This window comes from Ranitomeya variabilis, chromosome 3, assembly GCF_051348905.1.
Source record: "Ranitomeya variabilis isolate aRanVar5 chromosome 3, aRanVar5.hap1, whole genome shotgun sequence".
NCBI classification, from domain to species: domain Eukaryota; kingdom Metazoa; phylum Chordata; class Amphibia; order Anura; family Dendrobatidae; genus Ranitomeya; species Ranitomeya variabilis.
In genome coordinates, this window is record NC_135234.1 from 654,236,576 (window position 1) to 654,259,945 (window position 23,370).

General features: G+C 41.9%; 1 protein-coding gene across 2 annotated transcripts in view; it reads right to left on the bottom strand.

Moving 5' to 3' along the window:
* The window catches only part of B4GALNT1 (beta-1,4-N-acetyl-galactosaminyltransferase 1), a 245,953-nt gene that overhangs the window by 40,070 nt on the left and 182,513 nt on the right, over window positions 1-23,370 (bottom strand). For both annotated transcript variants that reach the window (XM_077297769.1, XM_077297770.1), the window contains exon 6: window positions 11,003-11,183. In XM_077297769.1, the coding sequence (XP_077153884.1) occupies window positions 11,003-11,183 (181 nt within the window). The remainder of the gene's footprint in view (window positions 1-11,002; window positions 11,184-23,370) is intronic.

A 23,370-nucleotide genomic window follows, 5' to 3' on the forward strand; every position in this document is an offset into this window, starting at 1 on the left:
AGGGTCTCTGCCAGGGGTGGGATCCTGGCAGAGGCTTGGCATTGAAACAACGTAACGGGTCCGCGCAGGCTCCTGGAAGCGGCGGGACTCAAGAAAGGACTAGAAGCGAGATAGATTGTGCTGAGTGAGAAACGAGATCAAGCAGAAGGAGAATACCAGCAGGGGTTTTGTTGAAAGAGGCAGCACCCTGCTGAGGCGCAATACCGGTGGCCGGAACGCCGAGGGAGTGGATTAGAATACAGCTTCAAGCCATACTCCAAACAGCGGCAGGACAGTCGGTCTCAGGCGGGCTGTCTACCACATATCACCTATGAAGTCTTGGGGGGCAATTGCGGGAGAGGGGCGACTCTAGGGTCCCGGAAGAACTCCAGGCCTACCTGACAAACGGGTGCCATTCCAACCTGAATACAGGGAAGGGGTGGATTACAGAGGAACATCAAATCGAGTTGTGAGGGAACTTAAGAAACAGACACAACCATTGTGGGGTTACTTTCCGTGAGCACAGCAGGGAAGGACTACAACACATAGCGCTAGAAGGAAGGCACTGATTTCCACCTGAGAGGAGAACTCTGGAGGTGCCATTGGACCGGCCGGACTTGCGTAGCCTGGTGAACCGTGTTCTGGACTGAGGACTCAGAGATCTCCAGTAAAGAGGTAAAGAGACTGCAACCTGGTGTCCTCGTTATTTACCGCGACCTACACCCCACCACCGCACCGCTCCATCGCTACCATTACTACCACCTATTACACCGGACGTCCCCCACTGACGGACAGGGCCACGGACCGGGTCTAGCCACCGTGACAACCCCGAGACTGAGAACTAGAGGCCCGGCTCCGGGTACCCCTCGGCCCTGCGGCGGTGCGGGGGCGTCGCATTATTACTATAGTATTGCCTCTCCTAGACCAAATGTATGATTTGCTAATTAAAGGTACTTAGGAATATAGTCATAGTGACATTTCCTTCAGTTATTTTTTCTTCTATTACTTGAGCACCCCATTAAAGGATTTGTCCGTCCTTGGGATAAAAATTCTGCAGTTGCTCTATGTAACTGCAGACTGCCGAGCTGCTATAGCATGCAGGGCACACCTTGTCATTATTATTCTGTGTTCTCAATGAGAGCCAGTGGACACATAAATGCATGTATACAATTTGAATACTTGTGGTAACGTGCCGAGTAGATTCATTTGGCTCCTCTCCATTCAACTATTTGAGAGAAGCCAAAAGCATTTATTCATTATATGACTACAAGTATGTAAATCGCATACATGTGATCACATAACCATTGACAAGGAATACCAGGGAAGCGTGACAGGAAATGCAACGCACAATGTTACAAGTCAGCAGTTTCATAGAACGACTGTAGACTTTTGTCCCAGCCCACTGTAATGGCTCCTATGGAGTAATTGTATACTGCAAATCTCAGAGGTATGATTAAACTCAGCACGAGCCTATTACTGTATGACATATATGCCTTGGTATAAGTGGGACAGCTGAAGAGTTTGTCCTAGACTAGAATAAATATCACCAGATATCTACAGGTAGTGTTTTGTATCATAGCTCCACCCCATTGTAGATGATAGGGTTGAGCTGCAATGCTACACCCAAACTATAGGCCCCGACACCATTTGTAAAAGATGAATATTACGTTTTACAGACAACATTCATTTGTAAATGCATTTGCAATACATTATTCAAAATTTTTGGCTCTGCCAACCCTCGATCACTTGTATCTCAGAAGTATTCGCTGTATAGAGAAAATGGTAGGCAGGTTGTCTGTTGGTAGGAGCAGCAAATACCTAGCTGTGACTATTCGTTCCTACAGCGACCTCACCTTGATAGGAAAGATTAGATTGTAGCAATAATGTCAGAGACACATTAAGGATATGTTTAAAAGATCCGGAATGGCAGCGCTTTGGACGCAGTGGACACCCGCCCCATCTAAATCGCTGCCGGCTTTTGTACGCGCGGTGATTCCGTCTGTGTTCATTGAACACATGTGGAATCACCACATCCTATACTGTGTGTCTCTGCAAGATAAATAGACATGCTGTGGTATATAAAGATGCGCCGCATGTGCGTATACGCAGGTTTGCCACCTGCATCTTTGTACAAATAATGGAGATGGGATTTTATAAAATCCCATCCACTATGCTGTAACATCTGGCCGCTGCGGATTGAACGCTGCGGCTGTATGCAGCGTCCAATCCGCAGCAAATAAGCCACATGGAAGCATACTCTAAAGAAGCTGTCTAGCACTGCTCACTTCAGCACTTGAAAGTAATTAACATTAACCCCTTCCTGCCGCGGCCCTTTTTAGTTTTTGTGTTTTCGCTTTTCGCACCCCTCCTTCCCAGAGCCATAACTTTTTTATTTTTCCGTCAATATGGTCATGTGAGGGCTTATTTTTTGCAGGACAAGTTGTACTTTTGAATGACACCATGGATTTTACCATGTACTAGAAAACAGGAAAAAAAATTCCAAATGCGGTGAAATTGCAAAAAAAAGTGCAATCCCACACTGGTTTTTTGTTTGGCCTTTTTGCTAGCTTCGCTAAATGCTAAAACGGACCTGATATTATGCTTCTCCACTTCATTATGAGTTCATAGACACCTTATATGTCTAGGTTATTTTTTATCTAAGTGGTGTAAAAAAATTCAAAACTTTGCTAAAAAAAAGAAAAATGTGTCATTTTCCGATAACCGTAGCGTCTCCATTTTTCGTGATCTGGGGTTGGGTGAGGGCTAATTTTTTGTTTGCCGAGATGACGTTTTTAATTATACCATTTTGGTGCAGATACGTTGTTTTGATCGCCCGTTATTGCATTTTAATGCAATGTCGCAGTGACAAAAAAAAAGTAATTCTGGCATTTCGAATTTTTTTCTCGCTACGCCGTTTAGCGATCAGGTTAATGCTTTTTTTATTGATAGACTGGGTGATTCTGAACGCTGCAATACCAAATATGTGTAGGTTTGATTTTTTTTTATTGTTTTATTTTGGATGGGGTGAAAGGGGGGTGATTTAAACTTTTATATTTTTTTAATTTTTTTCATATTTTTAAAAACATTTTTTTTAACTTTTGCCGTGCTTTAATAGCCTCCATGGAAGGCTAGAAGCTGGCACAACTCGATCGGCTCAGCTACATAGCAGCGATCATCAGATCGCTGCTATGTAGCTGAAATGCAGGCTTGCTATGAACACCGACCACAGGGTGGCACTCACAGCAGGCCTGCATCAGTAACCATAGAGGTATCAAGGACCTCTATGGTTACCATCCTGACGCATCGCCGACCCCGATCATGTGACGGGGGTCGGCGTTGCGCTCATTTCCGACCGCGCGGCCGGAAGCGGTAGTTAAATGCCGCTGTCAGCATTTGACAGTGGCATTTAACAGGTTAATAGTGGCGGGTGAATCGCGATTTCACCCGCCGCTATTGTACGAAACAGCTGACATGTCGCGCAACTTTGATGTGGGCTCACCGCCAGAGCGCACATCAAAGGGAGAGACACGACATGATATTGCATCTACACCTAGCTGCCAGGATTAATTCGCGATACCTGCTTATTAAACACACATCTGTCAACTATGTGTAGGTGTACCTATGTATTATGTTTTTACTATAGGTTATGTTTGTTTATGTGTACATGTGTACCTGCATATTACACTTATACTAACAGGTGTGCTGGCCCTTGCTTTTGTTTTTTACATGTGGAATTGTAAAAACCAACCCCCACCTGTGTGCCCCTGCAGACCAGGGCTGTGCAACTTTATATACTCGGTTTACCATAGACAGGTTTTAAACACACTCAGTTGCTTATCTTGCTCTATCCCCATGTTTTTTGAGGCCTGGTTGTCAGATAATGAGCAGAGTTACTAGAGATAGGAACCATCGTTATTGGGTACACCTTGTCAGGGGGATGGTATTTTCTGGCTGCTAAGGGGCTATGGATATTGGCCCACCTCACCCTATAGATTAAAGCCTGCAGCCACGATATATACTCGAGTATATACGGTACATACAAGTACATCTCACTAAATTAGAATATCATGAAAAAGTTAATTTATTTCAGTTCTTCAATACAAAAAGTGAAACTCATATATTATATAGAGTCATTACAAACAGAGTAATCTATTCTAAGTGTTTATTTCTCCTAATGTTGATGGTTACCGTATAGCTTACAGCCAATGAAAACCCAAAAGCCATTATCTCAGTAAATTAGAATACTTTATAACACCAGCTTGAAAAATGATTTTAAAATCTGAAATGTTGGCCTACTGAAATGTATGTTCAGTAAATGCACTCAATACTTGGTCGTGGCTCCTTTTTCATCAATTACTGCATACATGCGGCGTGACATGGAGGCGATCAGCCTGTGGCACTGCTGAGGTGTTATAGAAGCCCAGGATGATTTGATAGCAGCCCTCTGCTCGTCTGTATTGTTGGGTCTGGTGTCTCTCATCTTCCTCTTGACAATACCCCTTAGATTCTCTATGGGGTTAAGGTCAGGCGAGTTCGCTGGCCAATCAAGCCCAGTGATACTGTTGTTTTTAAACCAGGTATTGGTACTTTTGGCAGTGTGGACAGGTGCCATGTCCTGCTGGAGAATGAGATTTACATCTCCAAAAAGTTTGTCGGCAGAGGGAAGCATGAAGCTCTCTAGAATTTCCTGGTAGACGGCTGCGCTGACTTTGGTCTTGATAAAACACAGTGGACCTACACCAGCAGATGGCATGGCTCTCCAAACCATCACTGATTGTGGAAACTTCAGACTAGACCTCAAGTAGCTTGGATTATGTGCCTCTCCACTCTTCCTCCAGTCTCTGGGACCTTGATTTCCAAATGAAATGCAAAATTTACATTCTTCTTGACACAAGGAATGCGACACTTGCAGCCCATGTCCTGGATAAGTGTGTGGTGGCTCTTGAAGCAATGACTCCATCAGCAGTCCACTCCTTGTGAATCTCCCCCCAATTTTTGAGTAGCCTTTTCTTAACAATCCCCTCAAGACTGCGGTTATCCCGGTTGCTTGTGCATCTTTTTCTACCACACTTTTTCCTTCCACTGAGCTTTCCATTAATATGCTTGGATACAGCACTCTGTGAACAACCAGCTTCTTTAGCAATGACCTTTTGTGGCTTACCCTCCTTGTGGAGTGTATCAATGACTGCTTTCTGGACATCTGTCAAGTCAGCAGTCTTCCCCATGATTGTACTGAAACAGACTAAGGGACCTTTTTAAACACTTTGAAAGCCTTTGCAGGTGTTTTTTGTTAATTATTCTAATTTAATGAGATAATGACTTTTGGGTTTTCATTGGCTGTAAGCCATAATCATCAATATAAACAGAAATAAATACTTGAAATAGTTCACTCTGTATGTAATGACTCTATATAATATATGCGTTTCACTTTTTGTACTGAAGAACTGAAATAAATTAACTTCTTGATGATATTCTAATTTAGTGAGGAAGCACTTGTATATATATATATATATATATACATATGGTGTATATATATATATATATATATATATATATATATATATATATATATATATATATATATATATATATATATACACTGCTGAAATAAAAAAGGGAACACTAAAATACCACATCCTAGATAACAGTGAATGAAATATTCCAGTTACAAAACTTTATTTATTACAAAGTGGAATGCGTTCAGACCATTAAAACATAAAAATGATCAATGTAAATCAAAATTAATATCCCATGGAGTTCTGGAATTGGAATGATACTCAAAATCTAAGTGGAAAATCAAATTGCAGACTGATCTTAACTTCACTGGAAATGCCTCAAGACAAGGAAATGATGCTCAGTAATATGTGTGGCCTCCATGTGCCTGTATGACCTCCCTACACTGCCTGGGCATGCTCCTGATGTGGCGGTGGATGTTCTCCTGAGGGAACTCCTTCCAGATCTGGATTAAAGCATCAGGCAACTCCTGGACAGTCTGTGGTACAATGTCGCGTTGGTTGATGGAATGAGACATAATGACCCAGATGTGCTCGATTGGACTTAGGTCTGGAGAACAGGACAGTCCATAGCATCAATATGTTCATCATGCAGGAATTGCAGACACACTTCAGCCAAAAGAGGCCTAGCATTGTCATGCATCAAAAGGAACCCAGGGTCCACTAGACCTGCATATGGTCCCACTATTGTTCTGAGGATGTCATCCCGATACCTAATGGCAGTTAGGGTACCTCTGGCTAGCACATGGAAAGCTGTGCATCCCTCCAAAGAAATGCCTCCCCACACCATTAATGACCCACTGCCAAACCGGTCATGCTGATGGATGTTGCAGGCAGCAGAACATTCTCCACGGAGTATCCAGACTCTGTCATGTCTGTCACATGTGCTTATTGTGATCCCGCGTTCATCTGTGAAGACCACATTGCGCCAATGTAGAATCTGCCAATCTTTTCCATTCTCTGGCAAATACCAATCACCTTGCACAGTATTGGTTTGAAAGCACAACACCCACTTGTGAACATTGAGGCCTAATACCAGCCTCATGGAGTCTGTTTCTGACAATTCAGGCAGACACATAGATGTTAGTGTCCTGCTGGAGGTCATTTTGAAAGGCTCTAGCACTGCTCCTCCTGTTCCGCCTTGCACAAAGGGGGAGGTAGCGGTCCTGCTGCTGGGTTGTTGCCCTCCTACGGCCCCCTCCATGTCTCCTGGTGTACTGGCCAGTCTCCTGATATCTGCTCCATAACCTGGACACTGTGCTGACAAAGACAGCTACCCTTCTTGCCACAACTCGCATTGATGTGCCATCCTGGATAAGCTGCACTACCTGAGCAACTTCTGTGGGTTGTACAGTAGACACTGCCTTATGCTACTGTACCTTTAGGAGTGAGAGCAATGATAAAATGCAAATGTGACAAAACAACAACCAAACAAGGATAAGAACAGAGAAATGGTCTGTGGTCACCACCTGCAAAACCACTCCTTTATAAAGGTTTGAGCTCAAAGACACATCCCACCTAGTTAGCTAACCCAGCAGATGAACACCTACCAGGTGTACTAAGAAAAGCCTGTCTGACATGGTTTAGTGAATCCTGCAATGAGCAGGGGGTTGGACATAATGACACTGGAGGTCGATTCCAACTCTAACATTCTATGATCCAATGAAAGCCTGCAGAGCTTGGATTCAACCCTAACCTACCTGGCATTGCTACTATATAGAGTACACTGTGGTTACTGTCTATAAACAATAGAGGGACCGGGACTCTTCACCCAGCAATGTAAGCATGGCATCATTTCTTTATTCTCAGCATATAGTCAGCATGAGTTTATTTGCATGAGGACAGATAGCAAGCCTTGATATTCATCTATTTAGAGATAGTTTGGGAGGCACTATATTTGTTGCTATAGTTCCTTGTCTGTAAGAATGCTAGTCATTGGATCCACTACCCTCACTAGGCTTTTTAGCGGTTGACACTGAGAGGTTTTGATATTGGATCTATATGAGTTAAAGCTGTATAATTTATGCACAATGCCTGCATCATTGGCTATGAGTGAATAGTAACCTTGTGAGTCCCTCATTATCTGAGATACTTTGGTTTGTTTGTTATTTTGTACATGTTTCTATATGTGGGATAAATAAAATAACTATTTTTTATATCATGAGCATGTTGTGCTTTTGTCAGTCTCATTGATCATTGCTGTGTGTAGCTTTTTGATGACACTGATTGGTTTATATAATATGGTCAGCACATATTGATTGTGGATCAGTAAATTGACTACATATATATATACTAGATGGTGGCCCGATTCTAACGTATCGGGTATTCTAGAATATGTATGCGTAGTATATTGCACCGCCCACGCAGTACATTGCGCAGGCCACGCAGTACGTTGTGCAGCCCATGCAGTACATTGCGCAGCCCACGTAGTACATTGCGCAGCCCACGTAGTACATTGCGCAGCCCATGCAGTACATTGCGCAGCCCACGCAGTACATTGCGCAGCCAACATAGTACATTGCGCAGCCCACGTAGTACATTGCGCAGCCCACGTAGTACATTGCGCAGCCCACGCAGTACATTGCGCAGCCCACGTAGTACATTGCGCAGCCCACGCAGTACATTGCGCAGCCCACGTAGTACATTGCGCAGCCCATGTAGTATATTGCGCAGGCCATGTTGTATATTGCCCAGCCATGTAGTATATAGCACAGCCCATGTAGTATATTGCCCAGCCACGTATATAGCCCAGCCCATGTAGTATATTGCCCAGCCCATGTAGTATATTGCGCAGCCCACGTAGTATATTGCGCAGGCCAAATAGTATATTGCGCAGCCACGTAGTATATAGCACAGCCCATGTAGTATATTGCCCAGCCACGTATATAGCACAGCCCATGTAGTATATTGCCCAGCCACGTATATAGCACAGCCCATGTAGTATATTGCCCAGCCACGTATATAGCACAGCCCATGTAGTATATTGCACAGCCCATGTAGTGTATTGCCCAGCCCATGCAGTATATAGCAATGCGGGCATCATATCCCTGTAAAAAATATTATATTATATATGTATAAAATATATATTATATACTCACCTTCCGGAGCCTCCGGATCCAAGCGATGCTCCTCGCCCGCTCCGGTCCCAAGAGTGCATTGCGGTCTCGCGAGATGATGATGTAGCGGTCTCGCGAGACCGCACGTCATCATCTCGCGAGATCGCAGCATGGAGCGTCGGGAGGAGCGGGAAAGGCCTGTTGTCGTTCAGGGGGCCGACAGACTGTGAGTATCTAACGATTTTTTTTTTTTTTTTATTATTATTTTTAACATTAGATCGTTTTACTATTCATGCCGCATAGGCAGCATGAATAGTTAAAAGTTGGTCACACAGGGTTAATAGCAGCGGCAACGGAGTGCATTACACCGCGGCATAACGCGGTCCGTTACCGTTGCCATTAACCCTGTGTGAGGGCAGACTGGAGGGGTGTATGCGGGCGTCGGGCAGTGAGTGCGGGCACTGCGGGGAGTAAGGAGCAGCCATTTTCTTCCGGACTGTGCACGTCGCTGATTGGTCGCGGCAGCCATGACAGGCAGCTGCCGAGACCAATCAGCGAACGAATAACCGTTACAGACAGACAGACAGAAGGACAGACAGACGGAAGTGACCCTTAGACAATTGTATAGTAGATGTATATATATATATATATATATATATATATATATATGTATGTGTATATATATATATATATATATATATATATATATATATATATATATACAGTGGGGCAAAAAAGTATTTAGTCAGTCAGCAATAGTGCAAGTTCCACCACTTAAAAAGATGAGAGGCGTCTGTAATTTACATCATAGGTAGACCTCAACTATGGGAGACAAACTGAGAAAAAGAAAATCCAGAAAATCACATTGTCTGTTTTTTTATCATTTTATTTGCATTTGCATATTATGGTGGCAAATAAGTATTTGGTCAGAAACAAACAATCAAGATTTCTGGCTCTCACAGACCTGTAACTTCTTCTTTAAGAGTCTCCTCTTTCCTCCACTCATTACCTAAAGTAATGGCACCTGTTTAAACTTGTTATCAGTATAAAAAGACACCTGTGCACACCCTCAAACAGTCTGACTCCAAACTCCACTATGGTGAAGACCAAAGAGCTGTCAAAGGACACCAGAAACAAAATTGTAGCCCTGCACCAGGCTGGGAAGACTGAATCTGCAATAGCCAACCAGCTTGGAGTGAAGAAATCAACAGTGGGAGCAATAATTAGAAAATGGAAGACATTCAAGACCACTGATAATCTCCCTCGATCTGGGGCTCCACGCAAAATCCCACCCCGTGGGGTCAGAATGATCACAAGAACGGTGAGCAAAAATCCCAGAACCACACGGGGGGACCTAGTGAATGAACTGCAGAGAGCTGGGACCAATGTAACAAGGCCTACCATAAGTAACACACTACGCCACCATGGACTCAGATCCTGCAGTGCCAGACGTGTCCCACTGCTTAAGCCAGTACATGTCCGGGCCCATCTAAAGTTTGCTAGAGAGCATTTGGATGATCCAGAGGAGTTTTGGGAGAATGTCCTATGGTCTGATGAAACCAAACTGGAACTGTTTGGTAGAAACACAACTTGTCGTGTTTGGAGGAAAAAGAGTACTGAGTTGCATCCATCCAACACCATACCTACTGTAAAGCATGGTGGTGGAAACATCATGCTTTGGGGCTGTTTCTCTGCAAAGGGGCCAGGACGACTGATCCGGGTACATGAAAGAATGAATGGGGCCATGTATCGTGAGCTTTTGAGTGCAAACCTCCTTCCATCAGCAAGGGCATTGAAGATGAAACGTGGCTGGGTCTTTCAACATGACAATGATCTAAAGCACACCGCCAGGGCAACGAAGGAGTGGCTTCGTAAGAAGCATTTCAAGGTCCTGGAGTGGCCTAGCCAGTCTCCAGATCTCAACCCTATAGAAAACCTTTGGAGGGAGTTGAAAGTCCGTGTTGCCAAGCGAAAAGCCAAAAACATCACTGCTCTAGAGGAGATCTGCATGGAGGAATGGGCTAACATACCAACAACAGTGTGTGGCAACCTTGTGAAGACTTACAGAAAACGTTTGACCTCTGTCATTGCCAACAAAGGATATATTACAAAGTATTGAGATGAAATTTTGTTTCTGACCAAATACTTATTTGCCACCATAATATGCAAATAAAATGATAAAAAAACAGACAATGTGATTTTCTGGATTTTTTTTTCTCAGTTTGTCTCACATAGTTGAGGTCTACCTATGATGTAAATTACAGACGCCTCTCATCTTTTTAAGTGGTGGAACTTGCACTGTTGCTGACTGACTAAATACTTTTTTGCCCCACTGTATATACAGTATATTTATAATTGTTTAGCTCAAAAATTCACTTTAGGGATTGTTAATTATGTAGATAATTATAATATACATTGTTATTTCTACACGTAGCCTTTTAATATTGGACTCACCAGTATCTGCAGTGTTTGGGTGGAACATTGTGTTGGTATAAGAAATTAACTGAAGCTGGCGATTCAGATTATCCAATAAGGAGCTAGACAATGTAATCTGTTTTTCTCCTGCTCCTTTTATTGTGACACTGTTCACATCTGCAGCCACGTCAAATGTACCTAATGTGCATGACAAGCTCACCTGAAAAAAGGTAAGAAAAGAACACTGTAAAGTAGGAAGAAGTGTGTTGTCAGGTAGAGGCATTTGTATAATACATGCCATAACGGATCATTGGGCCCAGTTCATGATTTGCTTTTTCTAAAGTCACTTTTCTTATTTATCTTGTGGCATTAATTGTAGTTTTAAAGGCAAATTCTTCAAAATGGAGCACTAAGTTAATGAATTTTGTGTAAAATCAAAAATGCTCTTTTTTTACTTTTACTTTCTTTCTGCACCTTTTATGAGGAAAAAGGTGCAAGATTTGTAAAAATGTGCACAAAAAAGAAAACTAGCTTAAAAATAATTTTTCCAAAGGGGGGAAGAGAAACGGAATACATTTGCACAAAAAAGTATCAACTTTTTAAAAAGTCGTAAGTGATGAATCAGTCACAAACATCTAGAAAACAAAAAACACACACAAATGCAAACATCATTAAAAAAAAACAGGCAAAAACCTGTAACATAAGAAAAAATAAATAAAAAGGTGGAAATTAAAATAAGAATTTGGAGCAAATCAATTATCAGGCATGAAACATCGAAATTCAGACAAAAATATGGTGCCAGTGCAAATAATGAAATGAATGATAAATAATGTCTGCTTCAAAACCAGTCATTCTTGACAGAAGGTTAGATGAGAATCTCCTTTGTATACAACATTTAACCCCTAGAAGGACTAAGCATGATGTGATGGGGAATGATTTTTTAAAGAATCACTCGCATTAAATTGTTATCCTCTTAAATTATTGCAATCATCATATTATATAACATTGTGTACTTACAATTGCTCATTTTGCCTTTCTACCCAGCTAATTCTTCTCGTTTCCATTAGGTCTATGACATTACACGATTAAAAACTGACTAGATTAATCCTTCTAAGCTCTATGCAGAAACAGGAGGTCAATTTTTCCTGTTTGAGTCATGAGTCACTGAAAAAGTTGCTGGCAAGGGGAGGAGGGAGCAGTTGAGTCAGAAGATGAAGAGAGGAATGATAAATGCAGGGACAAGACACTTCCTGTTTCTATATAGAGCAAAGAAAAGAATTAGCTGAGTAGAAAGGCAAAATGAGCAATTGTAAGTACACATTGCTATATAATATGATGATCGCAATATATTAAGAGGATAAAAAACTTTGATGTGAATGCTTCTTACTGCACCAGCATAGAGTATATGAAGAAAACCTCTATATTAACATTAATAATGTACAGCAACATATGGATGTACTGAGACCAGAATATAGGAATTCTCAAACCTGCAATAGACAAATGAATGTCAGAAAGTGATTGTTTATTATAATCATGATAATAATGATCCAATTTTTGTTTATCAGGATAAGTTCTTGTGATAAGTTTCTTTTTTCTACGTTTTTCACTCAGCATATTTTCAACGTATAAAAAACGCAGCGTCTTACAGTTACAGCAAAGTAGATGGAATTTATAGAAATCTCATACCGGCTGTGCTTTTTTTTTTATATGCAGCACAAATTGGCCTGCACTGCATTTCTGAAATTCGAAATATGATAATTTCTCTTGCGGGTACACTGAGTTATATGTACCAATTTTCCCCTTAGAATAGTACTAAATTGCATATGTGTTTTCAGTGCATTTTTGCGTGTAAAAACAATAAAAAATGCTTGTAAACCTCACACGACTGTGTCAATAAAGTTTTTTAAAAGCCAAATACCAGGAAGTATCAAAAACAAAGCAGCTTTGTTTAAAACAGGACACACCAAAAAGAAAGCAAAAAAAAAGGATCAAACACAGTAAAAATGCAGCATGTAAACAAAAAACGCACTCAAAAGCACAATGAAAAAAATGCAAGTAACCTAACTTACAAAATAGGTGCAGAAATGCTGCAGAAAATCTGCAACATCAAAAACTCATCAAATGTACATCGTGGGAACATAGCCTTAGTGTTTTTGCCAATTTTTACGCAACGTATTTAGTGCGTAAAATATGCAGCATTTTACAAAATCAGCATAAACAATGAGATTTCTGAAATCACAGGTGCAGAGCGTGTTTTTTTTTCACATGTATTTTGAGCCCTATGGCATTTTTGACATTTTGAATGTAAAATGCTGCAAAAATGCGTGTAAAAACACAATAAAAAGAGTAATTTTACCTGAAAAAAAGATGCAAAAATACAAAGTGTGAACATACCCTTGTAATTTGATACTTGTTACTAATCTTGAGCACCATTTATTTGGTTGTTTCCTGTTTTCCTTTTTAAGTACGAACAAAACCAAACATATCATATTTCTTTGACTTTATATATATATATATATATATATATATATATATATATATATATACATATATATATACTAGATGGTGGCCCGATTCTAGCGCATCGGGTATTCTAGAATATGCATGTCCACGTAAAATATAGCACAGCCACGTAGTATATTGCCCAGCCACTTAGTATATTGCCCAGCCATGTAGTATATTGGCCACTTATGTAGTATATTGCCCAGTCACGTAGTATATTGCTCAGCCACGTAGTATATTGCCCAGTCACGTAGTATATTGCCCAGCCACGTAGTATATTGCCCAGCCACGTAGTATATTGCCCAGCCACGTAGTATACAGCACAGAGCCACATAGTATATTGCCCAGCCACGTAGTATATTGACCAGCCACGTAGTATATTGCCCAGCCATGTAGTATGTAGTATATTGCCCAGCCACGTAGTATATTGCCCGTCACGTAGTATATTGCCCAGCCACGTAGTATATAGCACAGCCCATGTAGTATATTGCCCAGCCACGTAGTATATAGCACAGGCCATGTAGTATATTGCCCAGCCACGTAGTATATAGCACAGCCCATGTAGTATATTGCCCAGCCACGTAGTATATAGCACAGACCATGTAGTATATTGCCCAGCCCATGTACTATATTGCCCAGCCCACGTAGTATATAGCAATGTGGGCATCATATCCCTGTTAAAAAAAAGAAATAAAATAAAAAATCTACTATATACAGTGGGGCAAAAAAGTATTTAGTCAGTCAGCAATAGTGCAAGTTCCACCACTTAAAAAGATGAGAGGCGTCTGTAATTTACATCATAGGTAGACCTCAACTATGGGAGACAAACTGAGAAAAAAAAATCCAGAAAATCACATTGTCTGTTTTTTTATCATTTTATTTGCATATTATGGTGGAAAATAAGTATTTGGTCAGAAACAAAATTTCATCTCAATACTTTGTAATATAGCCTTTGTTGGCACTGACAGAGGTCAAACGTTTTCTGTAAGTCTTCACAAGGTTGCCACACACTGTTGTTGGTATGTTGGCCCATTCCTCCATGCAGATCTCCTCTAGAGCAGTGATGTTTTTGGCTTTTCGCTTGGCAACACGGACTTTCAACTCCCTCCAAAGGTTTTCTATAGGGTTGAGATCTGGAGACTGGCTAGGCCACTCCAGGACCTTGAAATGCTTCTTACGAAGCCACTCCTTCATTGCCCTGGCGGTGTGCTTTGGATCATTGTCATGTTGAAAGACCCAGCCACGTTTCATCTTCAATGCCCTTGCTGATGGAAGGAGGTTTGCACTCAAAAGCTCACGATACATGGCCCCATTCATTCTTTCATGTACCCGGATCAGTCGTCCTGGCCCCTTTGCAGAGAAACAGCCCCAAAGCATGATGTTTCCACCACCATGCTTTACAGTAGGTATGGTGTTTGATGGATGCAACTCAGTATTCTTTTTCCTCCAAACACGACAAGTTGTGTTTCTACCAAACAGTTCCAGTTTGGTTTCATCAGACCATAGGACATTCTCCCAAAACTCCTCTGGATCATCCAAATGCTCTCTAGCAAACTTCAGACGGGCCCGGACATGTACTGGCTTAAGCAGTGGGACACGTCTGGCAGGATCTGAGTCCATGGTGGCGTAGTGTGTTACTTATGGTAGGCCTTGTTACATTGGTCCCAGCTCTCTGCAGTTCATTCACTAGGTCCCCCCGCGTGGTTCTGGGATTTTTGCTCACCGTTCTTGTGATCATTCTGACCCCACGGGGTGGGATTTTGCGTGGAGCCCCAGATCGAGGGAGATTATCAGTGGTCTTGAATGTCTTCCATTTTCTAATTATTGCTCCCACTGTTGATTTCTTCACTCCAAGCTGGTTGGCTATTGCAGATTCAGTCTTCCCAGCCTGGTGCAGGGCTACAATTTAGTTTCTGGTGTCCTTTGACAGCTCTTTGGTCTTCACCATAGTGGAGTTTGGAGTCAGACTGTTTGAGGGTGTGCACAGGTGTCTTTTTATACTGATAACAAGTTTAAACAGGTGCCATTACTACAGGTAATGAGTGGAGGAAAGAGGAGACTCTTAAAGAAGAAGTTACAGGTCTGTGAGAGCCAGAAATCTTGATTGTTTGTTTCTGACCAAATACTTATTTTCCACCATAATATGCAAATAAAATGATAAAAAAAACAGACAATGTGATTTTCTGGATTTTTTTTTCTCAGTTTGTCTCCCATAGTTGAGGTCTACCTATGATGTAAATTACAGACGCCTCTCATCTTTTTAAGTGGTGGAACTTGCACTATTGCTGACTGACTAAATACTTTTTTGCCCCACTGTAATTGTCTAAGGGTCACTTCCGTCTGTCCTTCTGTCTGTCTGTCTGTCTTTCTTCCTGTCAAGGATATTCATTGGTCGCGGCCTCTGTCTGTCATGGAACCCAGCCCGCTCCATACTCCCCTCCAGTCTGCCCTCACACAGGGTTAATGGCAGCGGTAATGGACCGCATTATGCCGCGGTATAATGCACTCCGTTACCGCTATTAACCCTGTGTGACCAACTTTTTACTATTCATGCTGCCTATGCAGCATGAATAGTAAAACGATCTAATGTTAAAAATAATAAAAAAAATAAAAAATCATTATATACTCACAGTCCGTCGGCCCCCGGATCGACAACAGGCCTTTCCCACTCGCGACGCTCCGGTAACCGGTCCATGCTGCGATCTCGCGAGATGATGACGTAGCGGTCTCGCGAGACCGCTACGTCATCATCTCACGAGACCGCAATCCACTCTTGAGACCGGAGCGCATGAGCAGCGTCGGTAACCACTTCGCTTGGATCCGGGGGCTCCGGAAGGTGAGTATATAACTATTTTTTATTTTATTTCTTTTTTTTAACAGGGATATGATGCCCACATTGCTATATACTACGTGGGCTGGGCAATATACTACATGGGCTGGGCAATATACTACATGGGCTGTGCTATATACTACGTGGCTGGGCAATATACTACGTGGGCTGTGCAATATACAACGTGGGCTGCGCAATATACAACGTGGGCTGTGCAATGTACTACGTGGGCTGCGCAATGTACTGCGTGGGCTGCGCAATTTACTACGTGGGCTGCGCAATGTACTACGTGGGCTGCGCAATGTACTGCGTGGGCTGCGCAATGTACTACGTGGGCTGCGCAATATACTACGTGGGCTGCGCAATGTACTACGTGGGCTGCGCAATGTACTACGTGGGCTACACAATTTACAACGTGGGCTACGCAATATACTACGTGGGCTGCGCAATATACTACGTGGGCTGTGCAATGTACTACGTGGGCTGCGCAATGTACTACGTGGGCTGCGCAATGTACCGCGTGGGCTGCGCAATGTACTATGTGGGCTGCGCAATGTACCATGTGGGCTGCGCAATGTACCGCGTGGCCTGCGCAATGTACTGTGCGGCCTGCGCAATGTACTGCGTGGCCTGCGCAATGTACTGCATGGGCTGCGCAATGTACTGCGTGGGCTGCGCAATGTACTGCGTGGGTTGCGCAATGTACTGCTTGGGTTGCGCAATGTACTGCGTGGGCTGCGCAATGTACTGCGTGGGCTGCGCAATATACTACGTGGGCTGTGCAATTTACTATGTGGGCTGTGCTATACACTACGCATACATACATATTCTAGAATACCCGATGCGTTAGAATCGGGCCACCATCTAGTAGTTATATACTCACCTTCCGGAGCTCCCGGATCCAAGAGAAGCGGTTACTGACGCTGCTCGTGCGCTCCGGTCTCAAGAGTGCATTGCGATATCGCGAGATGATGACGTATCGGTCTCGCGAGACCGCTACGTCATCATCTCGAGAGATCGCAGCATGGACCGGATACCGGAGCGTCGCGAGCGGGAAAGGCCTGTTGTCGATCCGGGGGCCGAAGGAAGGTGAGTATATAAAAAATTTTTATTTTTAATATTATTTTTAACATTAGATTGTTTTACTATTCATGCTGCATAGGCAGCATGAATAGTAAAAAGTTGGTCACACAGGGTTAATAGCAGCGGTAACTGAGTGCGTTACACCGAGGTCAACGCTGCCATTAACCCTGTGTGAGCGCAGACTGGAGGGGAGTACAGAGCGGGCACTGACTGCGGGGAGGAAGGAGCAGCCATTTTTCCACCGGACTGTGCCCGTCGCTGATTGGTCGTGGCTATTTTGCCACGACCAATCAGCGACTTGGATTACATGACAGACAGAGGCCGCGACCAATGAATATCCGTGACAGACAGACAGAAGGACAGAAGGACGGAAGTGACCCTTAGACAATTATATAGTAGATATATATATATTAACACCCACAAGTGCTTCTCACACAATTATAATATCATCCAAAAGTTATTTTATTTCAGTTCTTCAATACAAAAAGTGAAACTCAAGTATTATGTAGAGTCAATACAAACAGAGTGATCTATTTCAAGTGTTTGATGATTATGGCTTACAGCCAAGGAAAACTCATGCGTCATTATCTCAGTAGATTAGAATACTTTATAACACCAGCTTGAAAAAATTATTTTAAAATCCGATACGTTGGCCTACTGAAATGTATATCTGTTAATGTTGATGATTATGGCTTATAGTCAATGAAAACCCAAAAGTCATTATCTCAGTAAATTAGAATAATTAACAAAAAACATCTGCAAAGGCTTCCTAAGCATCGTTTAAAAAGGCCCCTTAGTCTGTTTCAGCAGGCTCCACAATCATGGGGAAGACTGCTGACTTGACTTGAGATGTCCAGAAGGCAGTCATTGACACAGTCCACAAGGAGGGTAAGCCACAAAAGGTCATTGCTAAAGAAGCTGGTTGTTCACAGAGTGCTGTATCCAAGCATATTAATGAAATCAAGGACCCAGAGTCTGGAAGAAGAGTGGAGAGGCAGACAAGAGAGGTCTAGTTTGAAGTTTCCACAATCAGTGATGGCTTCGGGAGCCATGTCATCTGCTGGTGTAGGTCCACTATGTTTTATCAAGACCAAAGTCAGCACTGCTGTCTACTAGGAAATTTTAGAGCACTTCATTATTCCCTCTGCCGACAAGCTATTTGGAGATGGAAATTTTATTCTCCAGCAGGACTTGGCACCTGTCCACACTGCCAAAAGTACCAATACCTGGTTTAAAAACAACAGTATCACTGTGCTTGATTGGCCAGCAAACTCGCCTGACCTTAACCCCATAAATATTCTATGGGGTATTGTCAAGAGGAAGATGAGAGACTCCAGACCCAACAATGCAGACGAGCTGATGGCTACTGTCAAAGCAACCCTCGCTTCCATAACACCTCAGCAGTGCCACAGGCTGATCGCCTCCATGCCATGCCACAGTAATTGATGCAAAAGGAGACCTGACCAAGTATTGAGTTCATTTACTGAACATACATTTCAGTAGGCCAACATTTCGGATTTTAAACTCACTTTTCAAGCTGGTGTTATAAAGTATACTAATTTAATGAGATAATGACTTTTGGGTTTTCATTGGCTGTAAGCCATAATCATCAACATTAACAGAAATAAACACTTGAAATAGATCACTTTGTTTGCAATGACTTTATAATAATATATGAGTTTCACTTTTTTGCATTGAAGAACTGAAATAATTTAACCTTTTGAGGATATTCTAATTTTGTGAGAAGCACCTGTATGTGTGTATATCTATCTATCTATCTATCTATCTATCTATCTATCTATCTATCTATATATATATATAATAAGAAAAAAGGAACAGCACTACACTGATACTTATCTTCGGGTGCAGGGCCCCAAGCAACCAGTCCAATTGGTTGCACAAGGTTCACAGAGACTCAAAAAAGAGGCAGCACTCCATAGTAAGGTGAAAACATGTGGCAGGTTTAATCGACCCACATAGCCGGGCGACGTTTCAGCTCAAACTGAGCCTTTCTCAAGGCTTGAGAAAGGCTCAGTTTGAGCTGAAACGTCGCCCGGCTATGTGGGTCGATTAAACCTGCCACATGTTTTCACCTTACTATGGAGTGCTGCCTCTTTTTTGAGTCTCTCTCTCTATATATATATATATATACATATATATACATATATATATATACACACATATACCGGTACATATATATATATATATATATATATATATATATAATATAGACAGTGTCTTGCGAAAGTATTTGGCCCCCTTGAACTTTTCAACCTTTTCCCACATATCATACTTCAAACATAGAGGTACCAAATGTAAATTTTTAGTGAAGAATCAATAACAAGTGGAACACAATTGTGAAGTTGAACAAAATTTATTGGTTATTTTAAATTTTTGTGGAAATTCAAAAACTGAAAAGTGGTGCGTGCAATATTATTCGGCCCCTTTACTTTCAGTGCAGCAAACTCACTCCAGAAGTTCATTGTGGATCTCTGAATGATCCAACGTTGTCCTAAATGCCTAATGATGATAAATATAATCCACCTGTGTGTAATCAAGTCTCCGTACAAATGCACAAGCTCTGTGATAGTCTCAGGGTTCTGTTTGAAGCACAGAGAGCATCATGAAGACCAAGGAACACAACGGCAGGTCCGTGATACTGTTGTGGAGAAGTTTTTTTGATTTCCAAAACTTTAAACACTCCAAGGAGCACTGTGCAAGCAATCATATTGAAATGAAAGGAGTATCATACCATTGCAAATCTACCAAGACCCGGCCGTCCCTCTAAACTTTAATCTCAAACAAGGAGAAGACTGATCAGAGATGCAGCCAAGAGGCCCATGATCACTCTGGATGAACTGCAGAGATCTACAGCTGAGGTGGGACAGTCTGTCCATAAGACAACAATCAGTCGTACACTGCACAAATCTGGCCTTTATGGGAGAGTGGCAAGAAGAAAGCCATTTCTCAAAGATATCCATAAAAAGTGTTGTTTAAAGTTTGCAACGAGCCACCTGGGAGACAAACCAAACATGTGGAAGAAGGTGCTCTGGTCAGATGAAACCAAAATCAAACTTGTTGGCAACAATGCCAAACGATATGTTTGGCATAAAGGCAACACAGCTCATCACCCTGGACACATCATCCCCACTGTCAAACATGGTTTTGGCAGCATCATGGTTTGGGCCTGCTTTTCCTCAGCAGGGACAGGGAAGATGGTTAAAATTGATGGGAAGATGGATGGAGCCAAATACAGAACCATTCTTGAAGAAAATCTGTTGGAGTCTGCAAAAGACCTGAGACTGGGACGGATATTTGTCTTCCAACAGGACAATGATCCCAAACATAAAGCAAAATCTACAATGGAATGGTTCACAAATAAACGTATCCAGGTGTTAGAATGGCCAAGTCAAAGTCCGGACCTCAATCCAATCGAGAATCTGTGGAAAGAGCTGAAAACTGCTGTTCACAAACGATCTCCATCAAACCTCACTGAGCTCGAGCTATTTGCCAAGGAAGAATGGGCAAGAATTTCAGTCTTTCGATGTACAAAACTGGTAGAGACATATCCCAAGTGACTTGCAGCTGTAATCGCAGCAAAAGGTGGCGCAACAAAGTATTATGTTAAAGGGGCCAAATAATATTGCACGCCCCACTTTCCAGTTTTTGAATTTGCACAAAAAAAGTTTAAAATAACCAATACATTTTGTTCAACTTCACAATTGTGTTCCACTTGTTGTTGATTCTTCACAAAAAATTTACATTTGGTATCTTTATGTTTGAAGCATGATATGTGGGAAAAGGTTGAAAAGTTCAAGGGGGCCAAATACTTTCGCAAGGCACTGTATATATATAGTAACAGATAAGTATGGTATAGTTAATGTCTGTAGTGTCCAAACTGTAGAGTTTTGTTAGGTCCTGAACTTCCGTTCTTAAGCAGGAGGTATGCACTAATAATTGTATATAGCTTTGTCTTCTATACACAGCATTATATCCTGAATACAAATCAGATCATATAAGAAGAAATCTGCTGACAGTTTCCCTGGGAAACTAAGGCAAAACAAGCATTATGCATTCTGGTAAAACCAGTTTCTAAACTTTCTGGTAATGTCTTCATCCTTGCACAACATAAAACATTAAACCAATGAATTAATTTACACATAAAGGAAATTTCAGTATGGAAATGATTAAAGAAGGGTGAACCCGAACAATAAAGTTTGCCGTCCGTATCGAACACCTACTGTAGGTGCCAGTTAACATAACAATTCTAAGAAAATATAAAGCTACACTCTGGATTGTTACTGTATGTTAGCTGACACCTATTCACATTAGTTGGGATGTGCTGTGCTGGTCAGTTTTTTGGTTTGTAGCAAACTCATGTGACATGTGCACTCCCACGCCCAATTCCATCAGATTCAGATGTGTTTAACTAGCTGGTACCTTCCTGCCCCATATATCGTAGGCCTTTTAGTCCAAGAGAGGAATCTTATCAGACCAGGGATCCAACTATAAGGTACACATTGACGTTGCAGTTGGGCTCAAATACATTGGCCAATCTAAGTACCTTCTTTTTACTGTAAATTTTCCTATAGCAATATTGCATTTTCAATTTTTTCAAAATTTCTCATGTACATAATATAGCACTTAACCAATGCTCTATGGGAGTAATGCAGTTCCAATTTTCTAGATGTACCATTCTAAACAATCCAGAGTGCAGCTTTATATTTTCTTAGAATTGTTATGTTAGCTGGCACCTATTCACACTAGTTGGGATGTGCTGGTTAGTTTTTTGTTTGTAGCTATTCAAAAGAATAGCTACTGATGCCGACAGGTAGGAAGTGGTTCATAGGATTCCCATCCAGTGGCCACAGATGAAGTAGCAGATGGACTGGGTACTGCAAATGGATTTCCACCAACTCTATCTTAGAATCATAGAATGTTAGAGTTGGAAAGGACCTTTAGGGTCATCGTGTCCAACCCCCTGCTCAATGCAGCGTATGATTCACTAAACCATCTGAGACAGAAGTCTGTCCAGCCTCTGTTTGTAGACTTCCATTGAAGGAAAACTCACCACCTCTCATAGGAGAGTGTTTTACTCATTGATCAACATCACTGTGAAAAAGTTTTAAAATAATATATAATCTGTATCTTCTCCCTTTCAGTTTCATTCCATTAATTCTCGTGTTTCTATGTGCAAATGAGAATAATGATTATCTTCTACACTGTGATATTCTGTCAGATATTTGCAGACAGCTAATAAGTCTCCTCTTAGCCTTTGTATTTGCAAGCTAAACACTACCAGATCCTTGAACAGTTCCACGTAGGGCATACTTTGTAGTCCCCTTACCATCCTGGTAGCTATTCTCTGAACTTGCTCTAGTTTTTCAATGTCTTTTTTTAGAATATGGTGCCCAGAACTGGACACAGTATTCCAGATGAGGCCTGACCAGAGGCGTAGGGTTTTAACTTAGGGGGGGTGAAACATCTGAGTGGGCCCCTAACCAGTTAACCCTGATTACAGTTACGGTTGCGCACTCTAATTGTGAATATAGTGGAAACTCAGAATATGACCGCTCTGTTATTGAAAATAAATCTATATACAAAAACGAACATTGATTTTACCGCCATATTGTAACGATATGCAACTTTGATGGTCGCAATACTCTGAGTGCCCCTATAACAACACAGTAGTGCTTAAGTGCCCACTTTACATTTAATAATGTTCCCTAAGTTCCCTCATGTACTGCTCCATTATACACAGTATGGTGAGCTCAAAGCTTCCATATACACAGTATAAGGCCCCCCACAGCTCCCCTATACACAGTATGGTGAGCTCAAAGCTTCCCTATACACAGTATAAGGCCCCCACAGCTCCCCTATACACAGTATGATGATTCTATAACTCCCCGATACACCGTATGGTGTTCTCACTGCTCCCCTTTGCACAGTATAATGCTGACACAGCTCCACTATAGAAAGTATAATGCCCCCC